The sequence below is a fragment of the Pteronotus mesoamericanus genome, unplaced genomic scaffold, assembly GCF_021234165.1.
Source record: "Pteronotus mesoamericanus isolate MK-2021 breed Mesoamerican mustached bat unplaced genomic scaffold, CSHL_Meso_final scaffold_54, whole genome shotgun sequence".
NCBI classification, from domain to species: Eukaryota; Metazoa; Chordata; class Mammalia; order Chiroptera; family Mormoopidae; genus Pteronotus; species Pteronotus mesoamericanus.
This window is the reverse complement of record NW_026555321.1, coordinates 8,113,031-8,139,036: the sequence shown is the minus strand read 5'-3', so window position 1 is coordinate 8,139,036 and position 26,006 is coordinate 8,113,031. Positions and strand designations below refer to the sequence as shown.

At 36.9% G+C, this 26,006-nt stretch overlaps 1 protein-coding gene across 8 annotated transcripts in view; it reads left to right on the top strand.

Moving 5' to 3' along the window:
* Nucleotides 1–26,006, top strand: part of RBMS3 (RNA binding motif single stranded interacting protein 3) — a 1,181,733-nt gene that overhangs the window by 700,984 nt on the left and 454,743 nt on the right. For 6 of the 8 annotated variants that reach the window (XM_054595674.1, XM_054595670.1, XM_054595673.1 and 3 more), the window contains one exon: nucleotides 18,824–18,996. In XM_054595674.1, the coding sequence (XP_054451649.1) occupies nucleotides 18,824–18,996 (173 nt within the window). The remainder of the gene's footprint in view (nucleotides 1–18,823; nucleotides 18,997–26,006) is intronic. The other 2 variants (XM_054595672.1, XM_054595677.1) reach the window with 1 other exon arrangement.

Below are 26,006 nucleotides of genomic sequence, written 5' to 3'. Positions count from 1 at the left end.
TAAAAATGGAGGATTACCTATTGGTATGGGGGAGAGTTGGCTGGAAAGGTGGGTTACAGAGTTAGTGTCAGAAGATTTGCCTGGAAGCTGAGGGAAGTTAAGCTCAGGAGTCCCAGCTCTTCCCCACCCTTTTCTACATCCTATACTTAATTCCGTCTTCATTTTGTACTCTTCTCTTTAAAAAAGGCCAATGACCATCCAGACTGTTTAAACCTTAGCCCCACAAAAGCCACCTCTTTTCATTGCCTAGCCATGTCTTCACACGGTCATGTGGATTTGGAAAATTTGCAAAAGAAACATTTTAACCACACCTGGTTAAGACCCTTGTCATTTCCATTTCAGCTTCCGTATTTCCACTTTTTCTCTGATGGTGGTGGGTATCATGGAATTTAGCTAAGGGGAAGTAAGTGGCCAAAGCATTTCCTTTGGATGTAATGAGATAGATATTTGTGTTATCACTAGCTGTTCTGTGGTAAGAATGATTTCCAAGAAAACTCAAACTGCCCACTATCCTGGGCATCATGGCAGAAACACGCAGCCACAGGTCCTATTGCGACAGTTGTGTGGCCTATGACACCCAACACTGAAAGTATGTGGAAAGCATAATGAAGAAAAGTATTTGCAAGATCTGAGGCCACAAGATAGCTTTATGCAAAATTCTTCCCATTTTTTATCCTCAAATTTACTATCCTAACAATTTATAAGCAATTGCCATTAATGAACTGTGAAACTGAAGGGGAAAATAAAGGCTATTCAAAGCTATCAATAAAAAAATATATTTCTATCAACCACTAGAAGACAAAAATATATTTTCATTTTCTATACAGAAAATATAAAATTACTGCTATATGATGAGGCAATCAAAGAGTATGCAGACCAAAAAAAAAAAAAAAGAATAAAAGAGGGAAAATTATTTTGAAGTGTGTCAGGGAGCTGATATTGTTATTTTCAGCATTTTTTATATTTGTGTTACATGACAGCATTTTAAAGTCAATGACGTGTTGCAACCTCTTTTTAACTCTAAATGATATTCATTTTTATACCTAATTTTATAAATTTTATTTATTTTCTCTTATGGAACCCCTGAAGTTGTATAAGTTTTAGGTATTAGGTACTATAACACTTGGATCTGTTCCTACTTTGAGGGATGGACCTTAACTTTCATAAATCAGTACGTAACCTTCTCCCCCAACCTTTCCATGAAGACCGCTTTAGTGTTAAGTATTTGCTGTGGTTAGAATGTTTGTGTCTCTCCACAAATCACAGGTTAAAACCCTAACCCCCACTGCGATGGTACTAGGAGGTGGGGACCTTTGGGAGGTGCTTTAGATCACAAGAGTGGAAACCTCATAAATGAGATTAGTGGTCTTATAAAAAGAGACCCTAGCAGGTGTCCAACCCATGGGCCATGGGCCACATGCAGTCCCGGATGGCTATGAATGTGACCCAACACAAAATCATAAATTTACTTAAAATCTTTTTTTTGCCTATCAGTTTTCATTAGTGTTTGTGTATTTAATGCGTGGCCCAAGACAACTCTTCTTCTTCCACCATGGCTCAGAGACGCCAAAAGGTCGGACACCCCTGCTACAGAGACCTCCCTTATATTATGTGAAGGAACAATGAGAAGTCTGGGACCTAGGAGAGGGCCCTAACCTGACCATGCTGGCACACTGATTTTGAAATTCCAGACTTCAAAACTGAGGAATGAACTTCTGTTACTTACGAACTGCCCAGTCTGTGGTGTTTCATTATAGCAGCCTGAATGGGCTAAGACAGCATTCGTTGCTTTCAGCTTTCATGGTGTTCAGCGTTTTACCTTCACTCATCCAACTCTACTGTAAATATCCTAATTCTCTAATTATTATAACTGGGGACTTTCCAAGTGGCTTATACATTAGTGGAATATATTAGTATTCCCTAAAACCCTATACCCAAATTCAGGTTAAAATATAATTCCAGTTTCTGCTCAGCATATTATTTGAGAAATATATTTAAGTAGGACTTTATAACTGAATCAAATCAGAAATATGTGTTCAAATCAGAATTATAATAAGCTATATACTAAAGTCAGGAAGACCTTGATACATAACATTATTCCACTTAGAGAGTTTTAGGAATTATAACTAGTTTAATTCAGAAAAGCATTTTCAGAAGTACAGAAAGGATTTTGAAATAAGGCCAATGGAAAGGAATTGTCCATTGTTTATTACTACTCTATTGCCAGCCAAATATATGTAAAATGATTATTTTTATTATATTTTATAATGGAACAAATAAGATACATTCTAATAAACAGGGAGACCAACCAATGAAATTTAAGTTTAAAGAATGAGCAAATTTGGAAGACAGTTATCATTTTCCTCAATTTCCCCCAATTTCTCTGTGTCTTCTATAAAGAAAAAATCTGTGAGACTAGGTGGGGACAAGATATGTGGATATTGTTTGGTCACTGAAACTAGCATGTCAGCTACAGCCATAATTTTCATTTTTTTTCAGTGCATAAACAAGTCTTATCATTATATGGCCTGCCAGGTATAATAAGTAGCTCAAAGTAAATGGAACACATTGGGTCATGCCATTTTCAGTATTCTAATCAAGATAAAGCATGTGCAAAACATACGTCTTTTTTTTGTCTTTGTCTGTGTCCATGCACAAGATTGTAGATTGCATGTATAACGAAAATCGGTGGCCAAGATTAGAGGAATGTCTGTCCATCTATCTGTCTGTCCTTACAAATTGCTAGCATGACACTAACTGTCCTTGCCAGAAGCCTTAGTACTGATTAAAATGAATGACTAGTGGAATCCAAGTAAATAAAAGGAAACATGCCTTTACACATAGCACAGCCAGCCTCGGGGTGAGTGGATGGCCAACATTGTAGACCATTGTAATATTCCAAACAAGGCTTCTCTGCTAGCGGTGCGAGTGCTGAGGTGTTGTGCTTCCTCCTGCCACTGTGGTGTGGTGGCCCACATTCAGTGATTTTCACTTTACTGTGCTGAAATCAGAAGAGAAACCCAGTGGGTGCCTGTTTTCACTGGGTAAGAAATACTCCTGTGCCAAAAAAAAAAAAAAAAAAAAAGAAAAGAAAAGAAAAAAGAAGTCTCAAATGTGAATCTACTGATAGACTATCACTCATCTGAGTAAAAGCAGCACTCTGTTAGAAAGTTTATGTTGTTATTCCAATTTTTCATTTTTTTATCCATATTATTACCTATTTCTGCAAAACAACAAGGAAAAACAATCATATTAATTTCTTTTATTGTCTTTGAGAGCTCTGGTTATATAACTTGACCAGTCAGTCCACATTTCCATTTACTCTGATACTGTGAGTTGTAAACTGTTGTTCTTTATGAAAAGCGTAGCTTACAAAAAAACAAAACAAAACAGAAATTCTAATAAGAATTAGCATTGGACACAGGCACTCTTTTCTTTTACACTTTAATAAAAGTAAATATAGACCGCATTTTGGTGCATATCACATTTCTCTCTCATTTGCTTCCTATCCTGTGGTTATATGTGCTGCGAACTTTATGCTAACTTCAACTGTGTAGACTGTTTCTCTATTTTTGTTTCTTTAGTACTTAAGCCATTGGTTATAGTTTATCTTTTAAAATATTCTCTCATCATAGTATTTAGCTTTATATATTATTGTTAGATTTACATGACTTCTAATTAGAGTCATGCATCACTTAACTATGGGGATACATCCTGAGAAATGCATCACTGGGTGATTTTTATCCTTTTATGAACATCTCAGAGTACACATACACAAGCCTGGGTGTATAGCCTATTACACACCTAGGCTACAAAACCTGCACAGCATGGTACTGTACTGAATACTGTAGATAATGGTAACACAATGGGAAGTATTGGTTCATCTGAACATATGTCAACATTAAAAAGGTACAGTAGAAATATGGCATGAAAGATAAATAGCACACCTGTTGAAGGCATTTACAATGAATTTCCAGACTGGCAGTTGCTCTGGGTGAGTCGGTGAGTGAAAGTTTTGTGAACGTGAATGCCTAGGACATTACTGTACATTATCGTATGCATTATAAACCATATATACTTAAGCTTCCTAAAATTTACTTATTTATTTATTTTAAATAAAGTTTTTGATATTTGATGTAAAATTAACTTTAATCTTAGTTTTTTAAAAAGGGTTATATTTATTTATTTTTAGAGAGGTGGAAGGAGGAAGAAAGAGAGGGAAAGAAAGATGAATGTGTGGTTGCTTCTCAGGCACCCTCTGTGGGGGACCTGGCCCGCAACCCAGGCATGCACCCTGACTGGGAATCAAAGTGGTGACCCTTTGGTTTGCAGGCTAGCACTTGATACACTGAGCCACACCAGCCTGGGCTTCATAAAGTTATTTTTAAATATTTTTAGTTTTTCAATATTAAATTAACCTTAGCTTACTATAACTTTTCCTTTATAAACTTTTATTTTTTTAAATTTTCAACTCTTTTGTAATAAAACTTAGCTTAAAACATGAACATTGTGCAGTTCTATAAAAATATTTTTCTTTATATCCTTATTCTTTAGATTTTTTTGTGTGTTTTCCTTTACTTTTTAAACTCTTTGTTACAAATTAAGACACAAACACACCTTAGACACAGAGTCAGAATCATCAGTACCTTCCACCTCCACATCGTGTCCCATTGGAAGCTCTTAGGGACAATAGTGCACATGGAGCTGTCATCTCCGATGACAACAATGCCTTCTTCTGGAACTCCTGCTGAAGGACCCTTTTTGAGAAGGTGTCCTCCTTTTCAGAAATATATGCATGGTGGTTTGCTTGATTTTTTTATCACAGATTTCCTTGTAAGAAAGTAATTGGCCACGAGCATTCTCCTTTATTAATGAAAACTTCTTGGTGTTAGGGTGCACGTTTTAAGGAGCTTGTTGAGGTCTGCAAAAGGTTCTGCTAAACCCTTCACTGTGAAGTTTCTTGAGGGTTCATTTTCTTCTCCTGAAGTTTCCTTTTCCTCTTGCCTCTTTTACAGCTATGCCTTCCTATTCTACTTCCCACAACTGCTCATTAACCCATTGCTCTGGATCCCCCTGTAGGAGCTTCTCAGCACCATCCCCCTCCATCCCCAGGTTAAAGCTGTTTGCCATCTCAGCCACAGCCTTGTTGATTTTTGGACCTCTTTCACTGTGGTGTTAGACCAGCTAAGTCATTGGTAGGTGATAAGAATTTTTCAAGCTCCATTCTAATTTTATGGGACCACAGTTGCATATCGGATCCACCGCTGACCAAAACATTGTTATGCAGGGAATGATTGTCTGTGTTGTGATTTATGAATGTTGTATCATGGCTTGAATCAGCAGCCTTTGGTCTTTCTTTGCTGTAATTTTTCTCAAGTTAGATCCCTCCTTCAAGTCAAAATTCTGGGCAGAAATTCTTAAAGTCAGCAGCTTCCGGAGATCTATACATATGGACCTTCAATTTTAGGCTCCTATGCTATACTGTCTGTGCTTTATAAACTTGAAAATTTTGCATACCCAGTTTTGTGTTCTGTATGATGTTGGTTATAAGGGGTAATGTGATATTTATGTATTTTATATTATATATATTAGTTAATATGCAAAGCTAGCTTATTAAAATGTTTAACTCCACACACTGTTATTTCCTGAATTAAGGAATACTCTACATCTACTGATATTATGATCTCAAGGAGGCAGTTCTTATCATTATTCCAGTAGTTAATACTATATTTTTGCTTTTTTGATGGACGCTGTCATAGTTTAGTTTCTTAGGTTTGGTTGTCTCTTTTTTGATTTTGCTTAAGATGTGAACAAGTTTATAGTGTTAATGGTCTTCCCTCAAAGAGTGTGAAGTGGGCCGTGAGTATTTGTACTGGAAGGAACGATGGCATATTGGTATTTTCTTTTCAAGGAGCTCTCTGTTGGCTAATGAATAGGGAGGTTCTCTGAGTCCCATCTTTCTTTAAGACATTCTTATGTTTCCTGGGCTGTTTCTCCATGAGATCATGGTGATTTACTAGTCAGTTTGCACACTCTGCCCTCACACTCTCGGTGCCCTCTGGTCCTAGCAGCAGAGACAGCCACCAAGAAATACTTATTCTGCCTTCCCAGAGTATTTCTAGCTTCTTCTTTACTACTCATGCATTTAAAACCCTTTCCTCTGTTTACGTCGTCTAGGATGTTAGGCCATTGAAGAGGAAGCATTTCACCTATAGTCACATCCACTTTGTGGTGCAGTGGGGGGCTGGAGCTGGCTCTTACCACTTGGGAGAGCTGATTGCTAACTTCTCAGAAATTTCCCGAAGCAGTGGTTGAACTGTGAGTAGGTTAAAAGCAGCCAAATAGAAGTAGTTACATGACAAAACTCAGCAAAGCTATACTTCAGGGTTTTGTTTGTTTTGTTTTCTTTTGTTTTGTTTTGCTTTTTTCCTCAGAGACCTGGATTACCGGCACAGCGCTTCTTCTGAGTTAGTTTTCTGATGTGATCCCCCATTCCAGCCAATTAGCCTTCTCTTGAATAGAGCAGCCACTGAGGCTTTTTTTGGGAAAGAAAAGGGACAGTGACTCCTGGAAAATTCTTGGTGATTATACTTTAGAAAAGGTTTTTCTTTCTGTTTGTCAAGTTACGCATGATACTCTAAACTGAAGCCATATTGGAAATGTATAGTAAGTACTTTAGATGTTGCAAATGAATGATAATTCCATTTTACATAATAAACTATTTGCTAGTCACCCCACAACACGTATCATATACAACTTGTTAGAAGTGAGGAAGATAATTAAACTGAAATAAAGAATTTGAGCAATTGTTTATTGACAACATCTCCTTTCATGGAAGCACTTTTTAAAAACAATTATTTTTAGTGTTAGAAGCTATAAAATTGGTATAGTTTATTTTCTGTATATAAAAGTCATTTTAGTTAAGGCCATGGACATTTAGTTAAGCTTTTCCCGCTTATCATAAGAATAAGATATATTTGGCAATGTTATATCTTATTTGAATGAGTGCTTTCACAATTTATGGATAATTTCGCTAAACCTGTATATTCTAAGAATGACTCCCCCTGTGAAAACCCATGTTTATCTTTTAAAAACTTCTTCTGAGTGTCTTGCTGTCAGTTTATCTGGAGACAATTAGTGTCAGTAGCTAAAATATTACTAACGAAGCCTAACGTCTCATTGAAGAATGACATTTCTTTATTTATAACCTAGAGAATTTCAGTTTGATAAACATCATTGGACATTTTATTTTGTATTGTAAGATTTTAAACCAGGCAAACCAGAGTTTTCTAGATCGTTCAATGGACCAACCAATATACTTCTTACTCAAGGGAAAATTATCGCCATGTTAACAATGAGTATTGTAAAAATGCTTTAGGATTTAGATGATAATAATAACTAGGAAAATGCAGAGTGCTTACTGAACTCCAGATTTTATTCCCAGTAATTTACACATAATCATTTATTTAACATGTTTAACAATTTTCTAGGGTAGTTATTATCCTAAGATGAGGAGACTAACACAAGAAAATACGAGGTAATTTGCCCAAGGTGGTACAGACAATCAGTGGTAAAGCAGGATTTGAACCTGGATGGTATGGCTTCCAGATCAATGCTCTTAGACCAATAACAATAACACTTCCTTCTTCTTTTTAAGCCTTTGGATAGTCTACAAATCAAGGACAAATACCCTTTATTTGCAAGTCTCTGAAACTTTAGTCATTTATTTTAAAAGGACAAGAGTAAAATTTGGAGAAGGAAATTGAATTGACTTATCATTGGGCATAATTCATTCTCTCGATTATGGAAAATATCACTAGGCAGAAAAAATCAATAATCACATGAAAGAGAAGATACATCGAAAACTGGATATATTCTTGCCGTGGCCAGTGTGGCTCAGTCAGTTGGGCATTGTCCCACAAACCAAAAGATTGCCAATTTTATTCCTAGCTAGCACACATGTCTGGGTTGTGGGTTCAGTTCCTGGTCATTGCACATGCAAGAGGCAACCAATAGATGTTTCCCTCTCACTTAGGTGATTCTCTTTCTCGCTCCCTTCCCCTCTCTCTAGAATCAATAAAATAAAATAAAAATTTAACTGGATATAGTCACACTATTGTGGAAATTCTCTAAGGTAGAAGGTAAATGAACTTAAAATATACAGGAAAGGGAGTCCAATATAGAAGTACATAATTATGAGAAGTCAAATTCTGAATGCGTAATATTTCATAAGTTTCTGATTTAAAGACTATAATAAATTGATAATGACTAATAGTCACTTTATTGCTTGATCCTTTTTTAAACTTGGGCATTAATTTATCTTTATAGTTACTGTTTCATGGCACAAAACAGAATAAATGTTGGATATATTCACAGAAAATTATCTGTGCAAGTGCTCCTTCCAAGTTTTATAAGGAAGCAGTTATTTTGCTTATATTAATTGCTATTGCATTTTGATCTGTGTTCTAGCATTGTCTTTTTGAGAAAATTATTGTGTTTTGCAGTCTAAATTTCTCAAATTTAGGACTTTCAAAGCATAGGTTCTGTTCACATTTAATTTTGCTACATCCATAAAATATGAATAAATTGGCTTATAAAACAACACAACTATTTTACGTCATGGAATAAAGGTTTTTGTTTATGAATGCTCTGAACCCAGTCGTTCACTGTAAGAAAGCATTCTTCTTCTTTTGCCTTTGTTCAGTGGTGAGAGAAATAGGATTGATAGAATAACAAACTCTATGGGGGATAGGGTGCTCTTCCTTAGGGATGTGCAGGTAAAGCAGATGATATCATATTGAAAATGCAGAGCTTCCTACCTCGGCAGGAACTTGTCTGCCCATAACAGGGTTATTTATTCTTTACCAGCAGTTTATCTCAATTGTTCTCTTTTCTTGGTATTTAGCAATTTTACAATCCTAAAAATTTTTGTTATTGGCTAAAAACAAATAAAATCCATTTTATTTCTCCCACAGATTATACTTTACTTCCTTTTAATAATGCCAATTTTAGGGCAAGGGAGGTATCAATTGAAGGAGAGATTTTATATGCCAAAATCAAGACTCATTAATGAAGGAGAAAACGCTGAATATGATCTCTACTGAAAGATCAGTTGCATTCAAAGAAATCTATGAACAGCAGCATGGAAATTGTGACTATTATTTTGCTCAGCACACTTAGATACTGTAGATGTGTTGTATACTGGGGGAGATGATGCCTTTTGCTTGGAAGAGTGATCTACATCAGCACTGTGCAATAGAATTTTCTGCGACAATGAAACTGTTCTATGTCTGCCTGTCCAATATAGTGATTACTAGCCATGTGTTTTTAAACATGTAGCTAGTGCAAATAAGGAAATGAATTTTTTATTAATTAATTTGAATTAATTGTATTTAAATGTGAATAGGTTACCGTGTCACACTGCACGTGTCTAGAGTCAACTGTGGAATTAACTGGAGTGAAGACTGCCTGGCTTCAGGTCCTGCATACGGTGCAGAGTAGTTGAACAACCTCGGAAAGTCGTTTAACCTCCCTGAGTCTCAGTATTCTTGTATTCTCATTTTCAATGTGGGAATAATAATAGTACCAAGTTCTGGGATAATTAAATAAAGCAATTAGTGTAAAGCTCTTTGAACTGTGCCTGACATATAGTATATTCTCAATAAATAGGAGCCATTGGTATTATTATTTTGTGACCTTTGTAGATTTTAATGATGTAGAAACTGAAAAAGAGATGGGCATGAAATAGGGCTAATATAATACACAGAAAATGCTGTGAAGTAGGTTAGAATTTTAAGTGATCCTGGAGGAATGACTAAGATTTAGATAAATAGAAAGTACTTATACGGTGACCATGTATCCTAATTTGCTTTGGACAGTCTCAATTTATACTTTGTGTCCTGGTTTAATTATTAATATTCCCCGTTTTTCTCTCAAAAGTGCGTCACAAATGTTTGTAAGATAAATTTTGGAGTCACCCTGGAATAAGATACAGAAATAGAGCCCAGGCATTCCAGATGGAGGAAAGAAGACAAAATCGGGTATAGATGCAGCTGTGACCACGGAGTGTCCTGAAAGCCAAACAAGCACTGGGAAACAGAAGAAAGCAGAGTTAGAAATGGCCTAGGGAGACATAATGGAGGAAAGATGAAAGCTTGGATAAGGAAATTAGATTTGGTTTTAATGTTATTTATGATATTATTGCATGACTCCTGAGTCAACACAGATTCACTTTCAGAAAAAAAAATTCTGATTTAATTGGACAAAATTATTTGGTAGATCAAAAGAGCCTTATGCCATTTGGTGTTTTGATTAGCCTTCCATTATTCATAGTGATTTTTGCTATACATGATTTGAAACAATATTCTTTATTATATTGCCCATTAACTACAAGTAACTAAATTAGTAACATGATTGGTTAATATGAAAAGTCAACTGAGAATAATTATGGCTCATTATATCTGTTTTCAAGAAGAAGGGAAAAACTTTGAAAGTGCTCATTTAGTTTCAATAAAATGCTGTCTCAACATGTCTTCTGGCAGTATTTTTTAAGATACACCTATTGGTCTCCATTCTTTTCAGGTCAGCATACCTGATGAAGCTAGGGAAATTAATTGTTGACGATATTACTGATTATAATTTTAAGGAAATAAAGATTATATTGGACTGTGAAATATAGAAGATTATAAAATAATGAGGAAGAGAGTCAATAGAGATTACGGGAAAACAAAACAAATTAAAAAATTTAAGTAAACATATCTTATAAGGTACAAGAATGCAACTCAAGCATAATTGTTTTACTTTTCACAAGATCTCTTCTTTATTTCTGATTGCATTCTGAATTCAGATGCTGACCCAGTGGCCCAGAGATTTCCACAAACAGTTCATAGTGACTTGTTCTAGGTTGGCATCCTTTTCCCAATGATTCTAGCCCATTGTAAAGCAGGCATTTGAGTGGATCTCTCAGGAGTGTCCAACATGTGGCACAAGATGGCTATGAATGTGGCCCAACACAAAACTGTAAATTTACTTAAAACATTATGAGATTTTTTTGTGTGTGTGATTACGTGTTGCAATGTATTTAATGTATGGCCCAAAGCAACTCTTCTTCTTCCAATGTGGCCGAGAGACACCAAAAGTCTGGACACAGCTGCAGGTATTCCTGGGACAAACAAAGTAGAAGTCCTATACAGGGATTGCAGCCAATTGTGGTACTTCTGGAGAAGTCTAACAATTACTTTGTTATAGTGGTATAGTGGTAGCAGACATGGTAATCTACACCTAGGGAACCAATCATGGCTTTTTGGATTTTTCTTTTTTCAGGAACAACCAATAATTATCAATATTGGAATCATGAACTGTTTGGTTTATTTTCAAAATATAGATCTGACTGTTTAAACTAATGCCACAAGCACCTCACATTTTGAAGTGTGCTTTTTGTTTTTCTTTAACGAGATCAAGAGTTGGTCAAATGAGGAAGGGTTAGGCAAAGACCAGATGGCACTGGCATTTGGAAAACTGAGCAATCTTTATAAAAGGCTATTGGCATCATTTATAGCAGCCCCCTTTCTCTAGCTTGTGAATGTATTAATGAAATTGGTTTATCAGTGCTTAAAATGAATAATAACTAACTTGCGTTTTTAAGTACATGCATTTGAAAATGTCACTTAATATCTAAACCTCTGAATGGAATTCAATGCCTTCAGATTAAGCCTATTTGTAAATAGTACAGAGCAATGTGTAATTATGCAATCTGCTGAGGTCTTCAAAACTAAGATTTAGAGCAAAAGTGAATCTTATCCTAACAGAATTTTAATAAAAACCCGGCAGTGATTTGTAAATACCTTGAAACTAATTAGCCATTCCATCCACAATGATTGTTTCATCACTGCTTAGTTATTGCTTTTTTGGTTCTTGATGAGAATGGCAAACCACAGTTCTAATGACATGGTTTCATCTGAAGCAGAGTGACTCCCATGCTTAAAAACAATAAATGATTAACTCTCGTAGCTCCCCCTGAAAGGTAAGTTGTTCCAGCTAGGACTGAGAGAACAAATGTTTATTGTAAGGATCTGCCTCATGATGATGTTGATGCAATTGATAGGAACAAAAAATATTTATTGGATATTGACTCTGTGCCAGGCAGTGCACTAAGTATTTTATGTGTCATTTATGTGGTAAAGCCTCACAACAGTCCTGTGAGGTGAGATCATCATAATCTCTCTCTTTCTTATGACTGGAGGTTTAAGTGCCTAGTTAGTGGCAAAGCAAGGTTCTCAGTGGACAATCTGGGGCTCTCAAACACCGTATTACCACTGCTGACAGCAGCTATTACCTAGACCAGTTGGCAGCGAATGTGCAAATGATTGCCTTTTGTGCAGAATTTTGTCCTTTATTGCTCATTTCCATATCCGAGCTGTGGGTAGCAAGAGAGAAGTGGGGCAGGTTTTTACCAAACTCTATTATAAAAGGCGTAATTGAAACAATTGTTTTCTATAGTCATATTCTACATAATGGAGAGGCAATTGCCTAGTATAAAATTGCAAAGTGATAATGTATGTGGTTGATGAAAGTCTAGCTAAAATTGCATGGCTTGCCTTAGATATTAATTTAGCTGCATTTGTTATTGCTTGCATGGACAATATTCATATTCACACTCATTTGAGGCTATTATAGACACTCCAGTGATTGCCACAGTTTTTTCCATGTCCACCCTCTCATGTTGTGTTGATACTAGAGGAGAGGTCTGCAGAAGCAAGGTCATGTGGAAATTACACTGTCTGGGAGAGGAATCCAATAGCCCGCAGCAGCGTTATCCACCAAGCAATGGATTACATGTGTACGTGCAGGCTAAATAATGTATGATTTAAGACAGGAATGTGGTTTATATTCATTTTTGGATAGTGAAAGAGTTGGCATGTCAATCCCCTGAGAGACTTTATCCAGGGCTTTACCCTTGAATGGATGAAAGAGTACAAATTCTATTGCACTGAAGATGAATAAAAACAAATTGGGGAGCCCATCAGCAAAACAGACTGCTGCGTGATGCAGTCCAAGGCTACTCCAAAACCACCAGACCAACTGCTTCAGGATCCTGCCAGCAACCAGATGCTGGCAATAGAATTGACTGCAGTTTGGCATCAAGGCTCTGTGATTCCCAGCCAAGGGGGATTGCATGCAAAAAATATTTTAAATTCTCTTTGTAAAAGAGCTATGTTTTCAATCAGAAGACAAAGTATGGTTTCAGGCCTGTTCTGCTTGCTAATGGAATGTGGCATATCGACGTTTTAATTGCACAGGGTGGAGGTGTGGGGTGGTGATACCATATGCACTTATGGATAAGAACTTGAACTTTGGTTAGGTAGTGGGATTTTTCAATGGAGTTGCTTCTAGGAGATGGGGTTAGTGTCATTATTCAATGAGGGTACTGTATTGTCCTTCAAAGAGAGTGGCTAGATCTGTTTAAAGCTGTGATCCTCAATCAGAGGCAATTTCACCCCCTTAGGGGGCAGTTGGCAATATCTGGAGACATTTTAATTGTGAGCAGGTAGTACAACTGGCATCTAGTGGTAGAAGACAGGGGTTCTGTAAAAGATGCTACAATGCACAGGACAGCCTCCCACAGCAAAGAATCATTCTGTCCAAAATGTCAGTAGTGCCGGAGTTGAGAGCCATGGTTTAAAATGATCTGGCTAGTGTATAAATATTACAGCCCTGTCTTTAGACAGTGGTTCCTCTAATGTAGTTAGACATTGTATAAAACATAATTTTTAATGAGTTACTTTACTCTATTGGTGTTCGAACAACATGTATTGGATGTACCAAATGTTTTCTGTTAAACAAAAACGCAGGCCACATCCTTCTGTAGTTCACCTCCAAAACACATAGGGGGTGAAAAGTTGTACAATGAACCTCCCTCCAAGCCTACACATACAAGCCACATATTTTACAAGAATGTAGGAGGACCCGGTTGATTCACTTTTCAAACTTGAAAAATGAGGCCTATTAACAAAGCACACTAAATGAATCAGCTGTTTAGGATGATCTACAAGCCAGTTCATTTTCCTGTTATTAAATAACAAACCATGAATCTTGACAAATGAACCCCACTAGTTTGTCATTGTTTGAAAAACTCATAACATGCTTGCTTCTGATGGTCATTCCCCTTTGAAATTAAATTTTAAGATTGACCTTATTTAAATTCTGATAGAGGGAAAGAGCTTGTTAACCTTCCTTTTGACTGTGTGTTGTTTATCATCATCATTCCTATCTCTGCCCTTACACGGGGCTCACCAGAGCTCCTGCCGGTGCCACCCTGCAGGGCTCACTGCAGCACGGCTGGCTGGGTTTATTGGCGCCCATATAGTTAAGAGGTGACATTCTGTAGTGTGGTGGGGACTGCATGGCTTCTGGAGTGAGACTCCCTCAGTTTAAATGGGGACTCCAACCTCGTGACCTTGAGAAGGCCAATTGCCCTTTCTGTGCCTCAGTTTTCTCGTTTGTAAACTAAGATGGGTATCATTTTCCTCATTGGGCTGTTAGGGGAACAACATATACGATGCTTAGCAAGCACACATTAAGTGTTACACCTATGATTATTAGAATTTTTATCTTAAAAATAACATCTTCAAAACTGGATGCCACGTCATTTTACTTAACCTCCTAAAGAGGACGCTGATACTAATCCACGGATTCAGCAGCTCCAACATGTGGCTAAGAAAGCTTTAGCCCCCATCCCATAATCCCACACAGACCCTCCCAGCCATTCCACTGTGAATAAACATCTATGTAAAGCCTGCATGTTTGCCAAGCGTATGCAGTTTCAAGAGAAGTCTTCTATCTCCCTTCTTCAATCAAGTGCCATCCCAAGCCCTTCTTTTGAAAATCTGCCTTTTTTACTGGTTTTAACCACTGACATTGTGAATTCATAGCAACCCCTACCCTGTTGCAGCTCAGTGTTAGAGTGTTCAGGAACTCCAAACTGTAAGTCCTCCCTGCTCCTCAACAGGATTTATAAAGCGTGACTCTGAGCCATGTAGCAAAGTCAATTTCATCTGAAGGAAAATACTTTTTTACTAACATTTTTAAAGTTCTTCCTCAGTACCTCAAACTGATTTAAGAGCTAATCAATGATAAAATTCCAAGTTCATTTAAAGACAAGGAATTGAGAAAGGAATCAGTCACATTTAACCACTTTTAATCAGGAAAGTGGCTGCTGTGAACTATTAACCCGTAAAGATTATTGATGCTCTTTTTTTTTTCTTCTTATTTTTTAAAGATGCTGTAGTTTTTAGTCATTTGTCTTTGGCAGCCAGAGCATACAAAATCTCTTTTGCTTTTCACAAATTAATTCATTTCAGCCTGTGCATTTGTCAGACATTCCCGGAACATTCAGCCAATGTTTTGTTGATTAAAAGATGTGTATTTTGAAAATGGGTGGAGAGGAAGGAATTTATAAGTCTCAAAATCAAAGAATGATCTACAACGCAGACTACTACCTGAATCATTCAGTGCATCGTCAATGCATAAATGAAATACTAAGAATTAGGGAGAGTGTCAGCACTGGGTCTTAAAATCTATGGATTAATTGGTTCAATAACACTGAGAAATTCTACTTCTTTCAGCAGAATTTCTAGAACTCACAAACAAGAATATGATATAGAAAAAACCACCTTTCTGTAGTTTTTCAAAGGGCTTTTGAAATACATCCTTTCTCCACAGCAGTCTGGTGCTTCTACCTCTTATTTATAAATTACATACCTTGTTTCCATGCGCCCAAGTCCCTGCTACTCATTCCAGCTTTGATTTGCTTCTGACTGTTTTGTTTAAATTTTTTTTTCCCAGTGAATACATTGGGCCCTTTGCAGGGCACATTTATTGTTTCAGGCACCGTGCAATTTACTAACTGGTGTTCCAGTTATGTAAAATGCTCACAAAGACCCCTGAGGGAAAACAAAAGAATTAAGTAAACACCTATTGATCATCCTGTAGTTGGTGCTTTCTTATTTGATCAGTCAAGGGCCCAGTCTGAACTGGTCCATCTGATCTGTGATCTATAAAGCTACAGACATTTTTCTGGCTCTCCGGTGGTTTAAAAGGCTAGACAGTAGGAACAACTGCTTTAAACAAAGCCTTATTTTAAAAGAAGCCTGAGTACAGAATGGAATTCAAAGAATTTAGAGGGAGGGGAGGTGAAAGTGGTAAAAAGAAGGGGAAAAAAAAAAGCCCTGGGAAATTTAAGAGAACGAGGCACATGGGAAGTAAAAGATATATTCCATCTGTCCTCTTGCAAGACACAAACACCAGGATGCTACTTCAGCCTGGACATATTGAACACCTACTAAGTGCAGGGTTTATGAAAAGGTAGAGCTTAAGGGTTAGAGGGTATCTCAGGAACGAAATAGAATTCTTAGGTCAAGAAGGAACGGCTTTTCATACCAGCCAAGAATCTTTAGGCAGATATTAAATTCCAAAAGACAATGAATATATGCCATTTTATTCAACTACTGGGAACAGAAAATATTGACCTGACTAATTCATTTTAATACCCTACATCAAAAATGTTGGTAACAAATTAATACTAAAGATATAGTTGAGAAAATGTTTATTTCAAAGAAGGGGGTTGGAGGCTCTGGGTTTCACTCCTGGCATTTCTGCCCTGTTACCTCCCCCTTTCTTAAACAACATGCCTAACACACCTCGGCCACTCTGTTGGCGTTTGACTATTCTGTCTTCTTCAGCAGTTAATAAGAGGAAGGCTTGAGGAAAGGGAAGCCAGTAGGAAGCTTGAAGCCCTTTATATAGGAGGTGGTTCAGATGCTGGGAAAGAAAAAGTGGGAATTCAGAGGAAAGGATGATTCTAGAAACCTCTCAGAGATTTTGGTAGCTGACTGTATTCTGAGATTTAGGATTAGGGAAGAGATGAAGCTAACACCAAAGTTTTTAGCACAGAGGCTGGAAGAATGACAGTGACATGGAAGAAAAATGGGATAGTTGCGATGGGTGGCTGGTGTGGGAAATTGGGAGATGAGAGCAGATAGGAGATGCACTTAGACAAACTGCATGTAAGAGGCTCTGTTTTAGTTGGAAATATGGACTGGGACAAATCTGAAATCCTGGAAATACATGTTAAACAGGCTGTTATAGAAGGAAACAAGGCTGGATACTGCTAAAACGTGGCCTCTTGTGTGGGTTAAAGGCTGTGTTAATTCAGTTTTTATTGTACATCATGCAGCCTAAGTATTTATTAAGCACCTACTCGCTGGTAAAACAGCTAACACATCTTTAGGTCAAAACTCAGCCAAAAATGTCCCCACTGGAATCTGATGAGTATGTTTATTGTGTCTTTAGGTAGCATTCTGGGTTATGGTTGAGAATAACTGGGATAGTTATATAGACTAATGTCACTGGCAATACAAATATGAATGAAAAATGTTATCATTATTTTTATTATTATTATTATTATTACATTTTTATTACTGTTAACATTTATTGTGTACTCACTAATTTCCAGGAACTATTTTGTTTGCATTGGCTCATTGAGTTTTGGTAAACACCCTATGACATAGGAGAGTACTATTTTTATCTTCCTTACATTAATGAGAATGTTGAGTCTCAGAGAGGTTAAGGCACCATCTGAAGGTCACACAGCCAATAAGAGACTCCAGGGACTCCAACCCAGTCAGTGTAATTTTAGAACTTTGGAAGAGATGCCTGTGTGGAAAAGAAATAAAGTATAAGTAATATATCTACTAGTTTTGCCATGTATAATTATAAAGATCCTCATATTGTATATTCCAAGTTGCTGGAGGTCATTTTATTATTCCAACTGTATCATAACATAGTGTGGCAGGTTAGAGAAGTAACTCTCTACTGGGGGAGATTTTATTCCCAGAGGACTTTAGCAGTGTGTACAGACATTTTTTGGTTGTCACAACTGGGTGATGGGTACTACTAGAGAATGGTGGTAAAGGCCAAAGATGCTGCTGCCACACTATGATGAACAGAACACCCCCAACAACAAATAATTACCCTATCCACGTTGTCAATAGCCCCTAGGTTGAAACCCTGGATTAAGGTAAAATGAAGGAAATCTTGACTGTGCAGTGAGGAAAATGGTGGCCAAGTCTTGCTAACAAAGTGTTTTTCACCACGAAGCAGCAGGTTCGGGAAAGGGGGAAGAGATGAGCTAGATTCATTCACTTGTTTATTAATAGAATCACTATTTACAGAGTGATTTCTTTTTTTAAATTGATTTGAGACAGAGGGACAGAGACATTGATTTGTTGTTCCACATATGCATTCATTGGTTAGTTCTTTTATGAGTATGCACCCCAACCGGGGATAGAGGAGGAATTGCTGGAGTAATGCTGAGGAAACAATCTGAAGAAGTTGCTTTGGAGAAAAGGAGCAACAAAAATTAGAGGCAAACCAAAGGTGCCCGGCTATTAAAGGTGCACTGGGCAGAGCTTTGGTGTCAAGAGTGAGCTGCGTTCTTTTGTCAAAGAGGGAGATAACATGCTACCGTACAGGCCTAAGGAAAACCACCGTGGACACGCTCAGAAGCCATAGGCTACTGTCAGGGGCACCTGGGCACTTCTCTTTGTCCCATGTATGGCAGGCTTTGCTGATCTGAATACAGGGCCAGAGAGGGGAGAAAGCGTCAGATGTTCTCAGAAGTCCACAGAGCAGTGATATATAGAAGTGTGTGTGTGCATGTGTGGATTGGACAGGCCGAGACGTTTGCATTGCTTTCGAGGTGCTCTGCTGGCCTGGGACAAGGTGCTGGCTTTGTTTTTCCAGTAACAGCCTTTTCTGTTTCCAGCAGTCCTATGCACCAGCTCCCCACCCCATGGCTCCTCCCAGCCCCAGCACAAACAGCAGCAGCAACAACAGCAGCAACAACAGCAGCGGGGAACAGTTGAGTAAAACCAACCTGTACATTCGAGGCCTTCCACCAGGCACCACTGACCAGGACCTAATCAAGCTGTGCCAACCGTAAGTGCCCTTCTGCTCTCTGCGCCGTTTCTAACCCAGATGCTCGCCCACCTGGGCTCAGACCACACAGCACTTGATTCTTGTACCCAATACTCCCATTCATTGGGATCTCAGTGAGGAAGACTCTGTTGTGTGAATGGGATTTAAATTTGAGATCTAAGTCCAGCTTACTTTAGGAAATGAAATTTGTTTATTTCATGGTGGAAAAATGGAGGTTCTTGAGCAGATATACATGGGTGGACTGGCTGATATGCATGTATTAACCAGGAGGATGATGGACAAGCATTGAATTGAGCCTCACACCTTGTGGCTGATGGAGTCAGTGATGAATTGTGTGAAGAAAAGCTGCTTTTTTTCCTGAAATATTAGTGGAGGAAATCTCAAAAACTCAGAAGATGTGGTAGATTTCAGGGTGGTTATCTCCTGTGTTGCAAAGCTTTCCTGGACAGTTTTTGGTAAATATCAGTTTGATGGGAACCAGGTATTTGGAGAATTATAAGGCAAATTCTCTAGTTTCCTTGAAGATATCTACTTCTAAGTTCAGTAAAACTATTTTCCACCGAGGCCAAGAACTGCTAAGTAGCTTTATATTTTCTAGGAAATAAGGTAGTGATTAAATGCCGTCCCAAAATGGTTTCATTATTCTCTTACCTACCAACATGTATTTTTAACTCTCTCATTTCTGTGAACATAAATTAAACCTATTTAAATTTACCCTCCAAATATAATTAATAATGGATAATGAAGTAAGAATCATAGATCTGTATTTTTGGATTGTTGCCCGATGATTTGCAAAGTAATATCAGCATAGCTATTTGTTATTTGTGCCTTAGCTGGGTATTTTTAAATTAGGGGAAAATATTACTCAAGTTTTCTTTTTCTCTTTTGCAATGCTTTTACAAGAAGGTTGAGAGGATATTTATTTTGTAAGTTTTCCAACCTCTAAAATATTGGAAGAGGAAAACAAAGCAGACAGTATTTATTTGCCTTTGTTCTGGTTTTTAAGATTGGGAACAAACATCAAAACAACAGGAAGTGGCAGATAAACCAAAACACAAATATGTAACTATATAACCAGTTGACTAGGCAGTAAGTGGATTAGGGTGGGGACACTGAAAAAAATTTTTTAGAAGCAGTTTTGAAAAAAAAGGACAAAATATGCCTTGGCTAAGATGTGAATATGGTAGATTTTGGTCTATAAAATGTAGAGGTTGAGAATTAAAAGGTAAATCACTCACTTTTGTTGTTGTTCTTGCTGTTAGAAAAATCTAAACCACTTTTAAAAATAAGGTCTTGGAAAATGTGAAAGATTATAGACTTTATGTTAGAAGTTTCAAATGAAGTATCTCCAGTAATGAAATCTGATGTGAAAAAGAAGGGTAGCTATTAACTTTGTTTTGTATATGAATCTCATTCATAAAAATATATTGGATGGCACAGAAAGACTGTTTCCCAATTGCTCTTTACTAGTCAGAGCACTCATCGAAACACAGATTTCTGGGGCCCAGGAGATTATGATTCACTACATCTCAGGTGGAGCCAAAGCATATCCATTTCTCACAGGCTCTGTGGTGTTGTTGATATCCGTGGATTTGGGGGATGCACTTCTCTCTACAATAATATGAAGATCACTGACCGACTGTTCCTAATGCATAAAGTTTCACTTAATATGTGAAGGTCGTTGAGTTTGACTTCTGTGTATGACAGCCTGTACAGCTACTCTATGACCTTGAGGCCGATCATTGACTCTTTCTGAGCCTCAGTTTCCTCTTATAAGAGGAGGTCACCTGCACTATTGGTGGTATGCTGGTGCTGCCTCTGATGAGTGCACTTGAGCCCATTGTTAAATATTCCGAAATCCTGTCAGCGATTTGTTACAAACTTAATATTTTAAAGTTGGCCATAGTGGGAGTATTTATGTCACAGGAATAAGGGAGCCCTACGAATCAGTGCTTTTTAAAACTTTTCTCTCTCTCTTTTTTTTTCTTTTGTAGGGAGCTAGTTTAATAAACATACCACTGATAGAGCATTATACTATGAAATTCTATATCAGTGTCCATTTCTGTAGAAGAAAATGTTGCCAGAAATGTATAAATGAAAATTATTACCTAAAAGCCCGTATTGGCATTTTAATTTAGGAAAGAGATTAAATGACATGGAAACATTATTTTTGAGAAAAGAAGTTTTGTTAATGTTTCTTAGGTGCATTAGAGAAATTTAAAGAATGCTAAGTGCACAGAGGGTAATGGTTACTTGTTCATATTAATTTTTGCTAGCTAATAAAATGTGGCCCCTACTATTGTTATTATAAAAATGTTTATGGGTTCTCCAGCTACTGATGTGGTCTAGACCCGAGGTTTATTGCTTAGATTTGTTTTCCTACAGAATCTTACAGAACTAGTGTGATCAGACAATGGGAATGTAGTAGAAATAGTGGTGCACTAAGATCTCAGTTTCAGTCCTGGCTGTTTTGTCAACTGGGTAGTGGACATAGACAAATGATGTGTCCCTTCTTAACTTTGGTTTCCCCCATGTACAAAATAATCTATTGGAACTTGATAATTTTTTCCATTTCTTTTATCTTAAAATTCTGATATTTTATTGAGGCCCCCATTAGTTAGTAATAAAACCTGCTCTGGGCCACCATTTATGTTTTTCACCAGGCTCCTTTTGCAGAGTTGTTGGGGCTATACCCGAAATAGATACAGCTACATGAATATGCTCTGATGGCTAGGGATGCTGTTTGTACAAGACTAGTTCAGGTCATGTGTAAAATCCTGTTTTCTCTCTGGTGGTATTGGTCTCTCACATGCTTACTACTACTTTACATTAGCAGTCTTCTGAAGTGCAAATCGTTTTGCATTTTGATCTCTCATCCAACTCTTTAATTGCATCTACAAAACAGATATTTGTTGGTTTAAATGAACTTGCTATCAGGATCAATTTTCCATGTTTATCTCTATGAAATTATAAGCATTTTAGAGTTAATATTATCTTATAATATAGAAGATGCAATACTTGCTTATATCCATAGTAATGAAATGATAGAAAATAGAGATATACAAAAAAGGGCATACAGATATATCAAATTATCTGGAATTTAAATGCAATATCCATATTAATAGCAAATGCACAGCAAGAAAATGATATTAAAGGAAAGCAATTGCATTATTTCACAATGAATAACCTGAGAGCAAATTCTGTTAGGTATTCCTTTCACATTCATCACCAAAGCTCCTATGTTTGGATTGCAAGTAAAGTAAAAGAAATGAAGACAAGACTGAAAAAATACTAGACATGAAGAATGACTTCACTCCATAGAAAATCTCTAGTTATACCTATGTTTCGAATGAATACATTACATTATGTGTCTTGTAGGAAATACCCTGTAATGTCTTCATCTTGAGAAATCTCAAGGAACTTTATTGTATTCTCAACCAAGAAATAGTTACAGAGTACCTCTGTTGTATGCCAGATACTGGCCTTGCTTTAGCAGAACTTATATTCCCTTAGGCAAAATAGTTCATCAGTTAAATAATCACATGATTTGATATAAAACTGAAACTATAAATGCAATAAATGAGCATGGAACTAGGAGTCTCTATAACATGGGATTATACCTAGATAGGGCAATGAGCAAAGGGATCTCTGAGGAAGTGACAGTGGAGCTAAGATCAGAAGGAGAAATTGGTTTAACCAAGGAAGGAAGGAAGGGAAGAACATTCCAGGCAGAGGGAACTTCATGAGTGTAGAACCAGTGGCTGGAGGGAGCATAGCAAGATAAAAGATTAAAAACAAAGCCATTGTGGCTTTAGCAGATAGATGGAGTTGGAGTATGAGGCAGTATGAGCTGGAAACATGGAGGGGAATAAGGTGATGATCTCTTTGTGTATTGTGCGAAGAGCTTTTTTTAAATTCTAAGAGCAATGGAGAAAATCACTGAATTGTCACAAACGGAAAGGTAGCATATTCAGAATTTGTTTCAAGAAGATAACTCCAACGGCAGAGTGGAAAGAGAGGATCCCATGAAGGAAATCAAGGAACAAACAGAGTAGGAATAGGTGAAAAGCGATCTGGAAGAAGAATAATTTATGGTCAGAGAAGCCAGCATGAGGACGAATAATTATGCTGGTGGAAAAATTATGTATGGTGAAAGATGTCTTTTTTTTTTCACGTGCATTTATTTTTCTATTAAGAAGCGATGACTTGAGAGACGGTTAACCAAATGGACTCCCAAACCAGTGAAGTAGCACAAAAGAGAACACAAATTATTGATTTTTAGTCTTTTTTTCTTAGTCATGTGTGTGTCACCAATATATGATTAAACATTCAATGTCTGCAATGTTGAAAGCACTAAGGCAAATGCAGTGGACCCCTGAGCAACATGAGAGTTAGGGACACTGACCCCCTATGCAGTCAAATATCCACATATAACTTTTGACTTCCCCCCCAAACTTAACTACTAATAGCCTACTGTGACCAGAAGCCTTACCAATAACATTCAATTAACATATATTTTGTATGTTATATGCATTATATACTTTATTCGTACCATAACTAGACAGAAGAAAATATTGTTAAGAAAATCATACAAAAGAGAAAACACATTTATAGTACTTTATCTGTTAATACCATAAGTTTGTCATCTGTTTACTAGATAAACTATCTGTCATTATCTACAGCAATATTGTCATCCATTATACAAAACACTGTAGATGTTATGTGTTTAACTAACACTAGACATCAAAAATTAAAAGATAATGTGAAACAATTCATATTTAGTTACAGGTGTAATTATTCATGCATTGATGACCAAGAAATAGTAGTATGATTGCTTTTTGATAGTCTACTGTAATTGATATGACTGCTTCAGTGGTAGTAAAAAAATCTCAAAAAAATTTTCCAATATATTTATTGCAAAAAATTCCATATACAAGTGGACCCATGCAGTTCCAACCTATGGTTTCAAGGACCTACTGTATAATAAAAACTAAAATTCCAATTGATTATACAATTATGTTCACGTTATAGGTTATCGGTTGGAGACTATGAGTGCAATAGTTAGATTACATATATATACACATATGTATGTGTGTGTGTATCTTTTATTCTTGCTTCAAGAAGAGGAGATATAAGTTGTAAGTGGGGAAAAATTTATTTTCCTTAATAAAGAGAGAGCATTGCAACACTTTTGGACCCAATAAAATTTTCATGGTATAATTATTTTTCACATATTAAGCTATATTTCCTCTCTCAAAGAAGTTGGAAACCTATTATATGATTGTAAACGTACCCTTGAAAGACATTGAAATTGTCCTTAAAAACTAAAACCACACATTTAACATAATGGACTGAATTTTAAATGGAAATAAAAATCATTAATGTGTTTATATTTTCCATGTGAACAATACCTTTTATCTAATCATCCGCATGACTTACAAGTTTTAACAGATGTGATGCTTTCAGAAAGCCCTGGCTGGACATTGCCCCCACTTGCACTAATTAACTAATCTGGAGCTAATAACAACCTTATGCAGGTACAGAATGAATGGTTCTTCTGTTACAAAGTGAACATGCTGCTGCTAAGGCCGCTGGAAGCAGAATGAAGGCAAAGGAGGGACACTCTTGGGTAGGTGCACACCTATTTCTAGTCATCGCCAGACCAGGAAGTCAGCTACCTTGCCTTTCATTTTTCTCTGTAAATGTTCTCCTTCCTCAAGCTCTGACGCCCTAGCATTGCTCCTTTTAAAATGAAGCTCTAAATATCACTTTAACATTTAACAAGAGAGGAGAAATGCCCACAGTGAAACAGGAGAACAAAGTGGGAGTGTTTGCACTCCAGAGCTGAGGGTCTGCCCAAGCTAATCTCCACACTTTTTACCCAAACCTTTTGGACGCCTTGTTAAGGTGAGCACTGAACGCTGAATAGCTGAGGAGCTGATTCAAGTGCCATCCGGCCCCCCGAGTGCAGAATCCATTATACGTGGTGTCAGACAGTTTTGACAAATGCACCAACACAATCAAACCTTTTATCAATTTAAAAGTAACCTTGTCACAGTAATCTGTCAAACTGTTCAGATACAACTAAAGAAAAACAAGTCATCATGCACTCTCAAGTAACTGAGTAAATAAGAAAAATATGACTGGAAATTTTTTGAGCTCTTTCTTACTGTGTCATTGAAGATTTAAAAGTTCCCTCTAATAAGACCCGAGGAAATTTATTAGGAGCTTTCTTCTGCAAGTCGGACTCAAATTACGCAGCTGCTTTTGAGGTGTCATAAATCTCTGTGGTGGCAGGTGTGAGTAGAAAGTGAATTTGAGGATCTTTGAACCTTGCCTTTGTGTAATTTAAATGAGAGAGTGCTTTTAAGGCCCAAACTACATGTCTGAATTTATTGAGTCAGCATACAGCTGATACTTGGATACATATATGAATTCAGACTTGGGTACAATTATATTTGCCAAGTATATATCGTAAACCAGACATAGTTTGTCACTAAGAAATACCTAATAATAAATTTTAATGTATATATATTATTTACAGCATTTATTATATAAGTATTACGTACAATGTACTCAGCTAAGATTTTATATTACCTTATTTAATGCTCAAAACAACCCTATGAAGTGGGGAAGATAATTACCGAGTAATAGTTGAGTAAATTGAAGCTCAAAGGGTTAAGAGTTTTGTCCAAATTTACACAGCCACCAGGATTCAAAACCCGGCTCTGACTTCAAAGCCCTTATTCATATCCATTAAAACATTCATTTAATGAGAACAAGAGTAGCATAAGTCACGAGTTCTCAAATCCGTGGTGGCTCATGAGAATCCCTTGAGGAGCTTTAAAAAATACTGATGCCTGAATTTCACTCCCAAGGAGTCTGATTTAACTGGTAGGGGGTCAGCTTAGACACTGAAAATTTTAAAAGCTTGCTTAGGTTATTTTAATATGGGACAAAGTTTGCAAACCCCTTGAGCACATGCTGCCCATGCTAATTGGAAAACATAA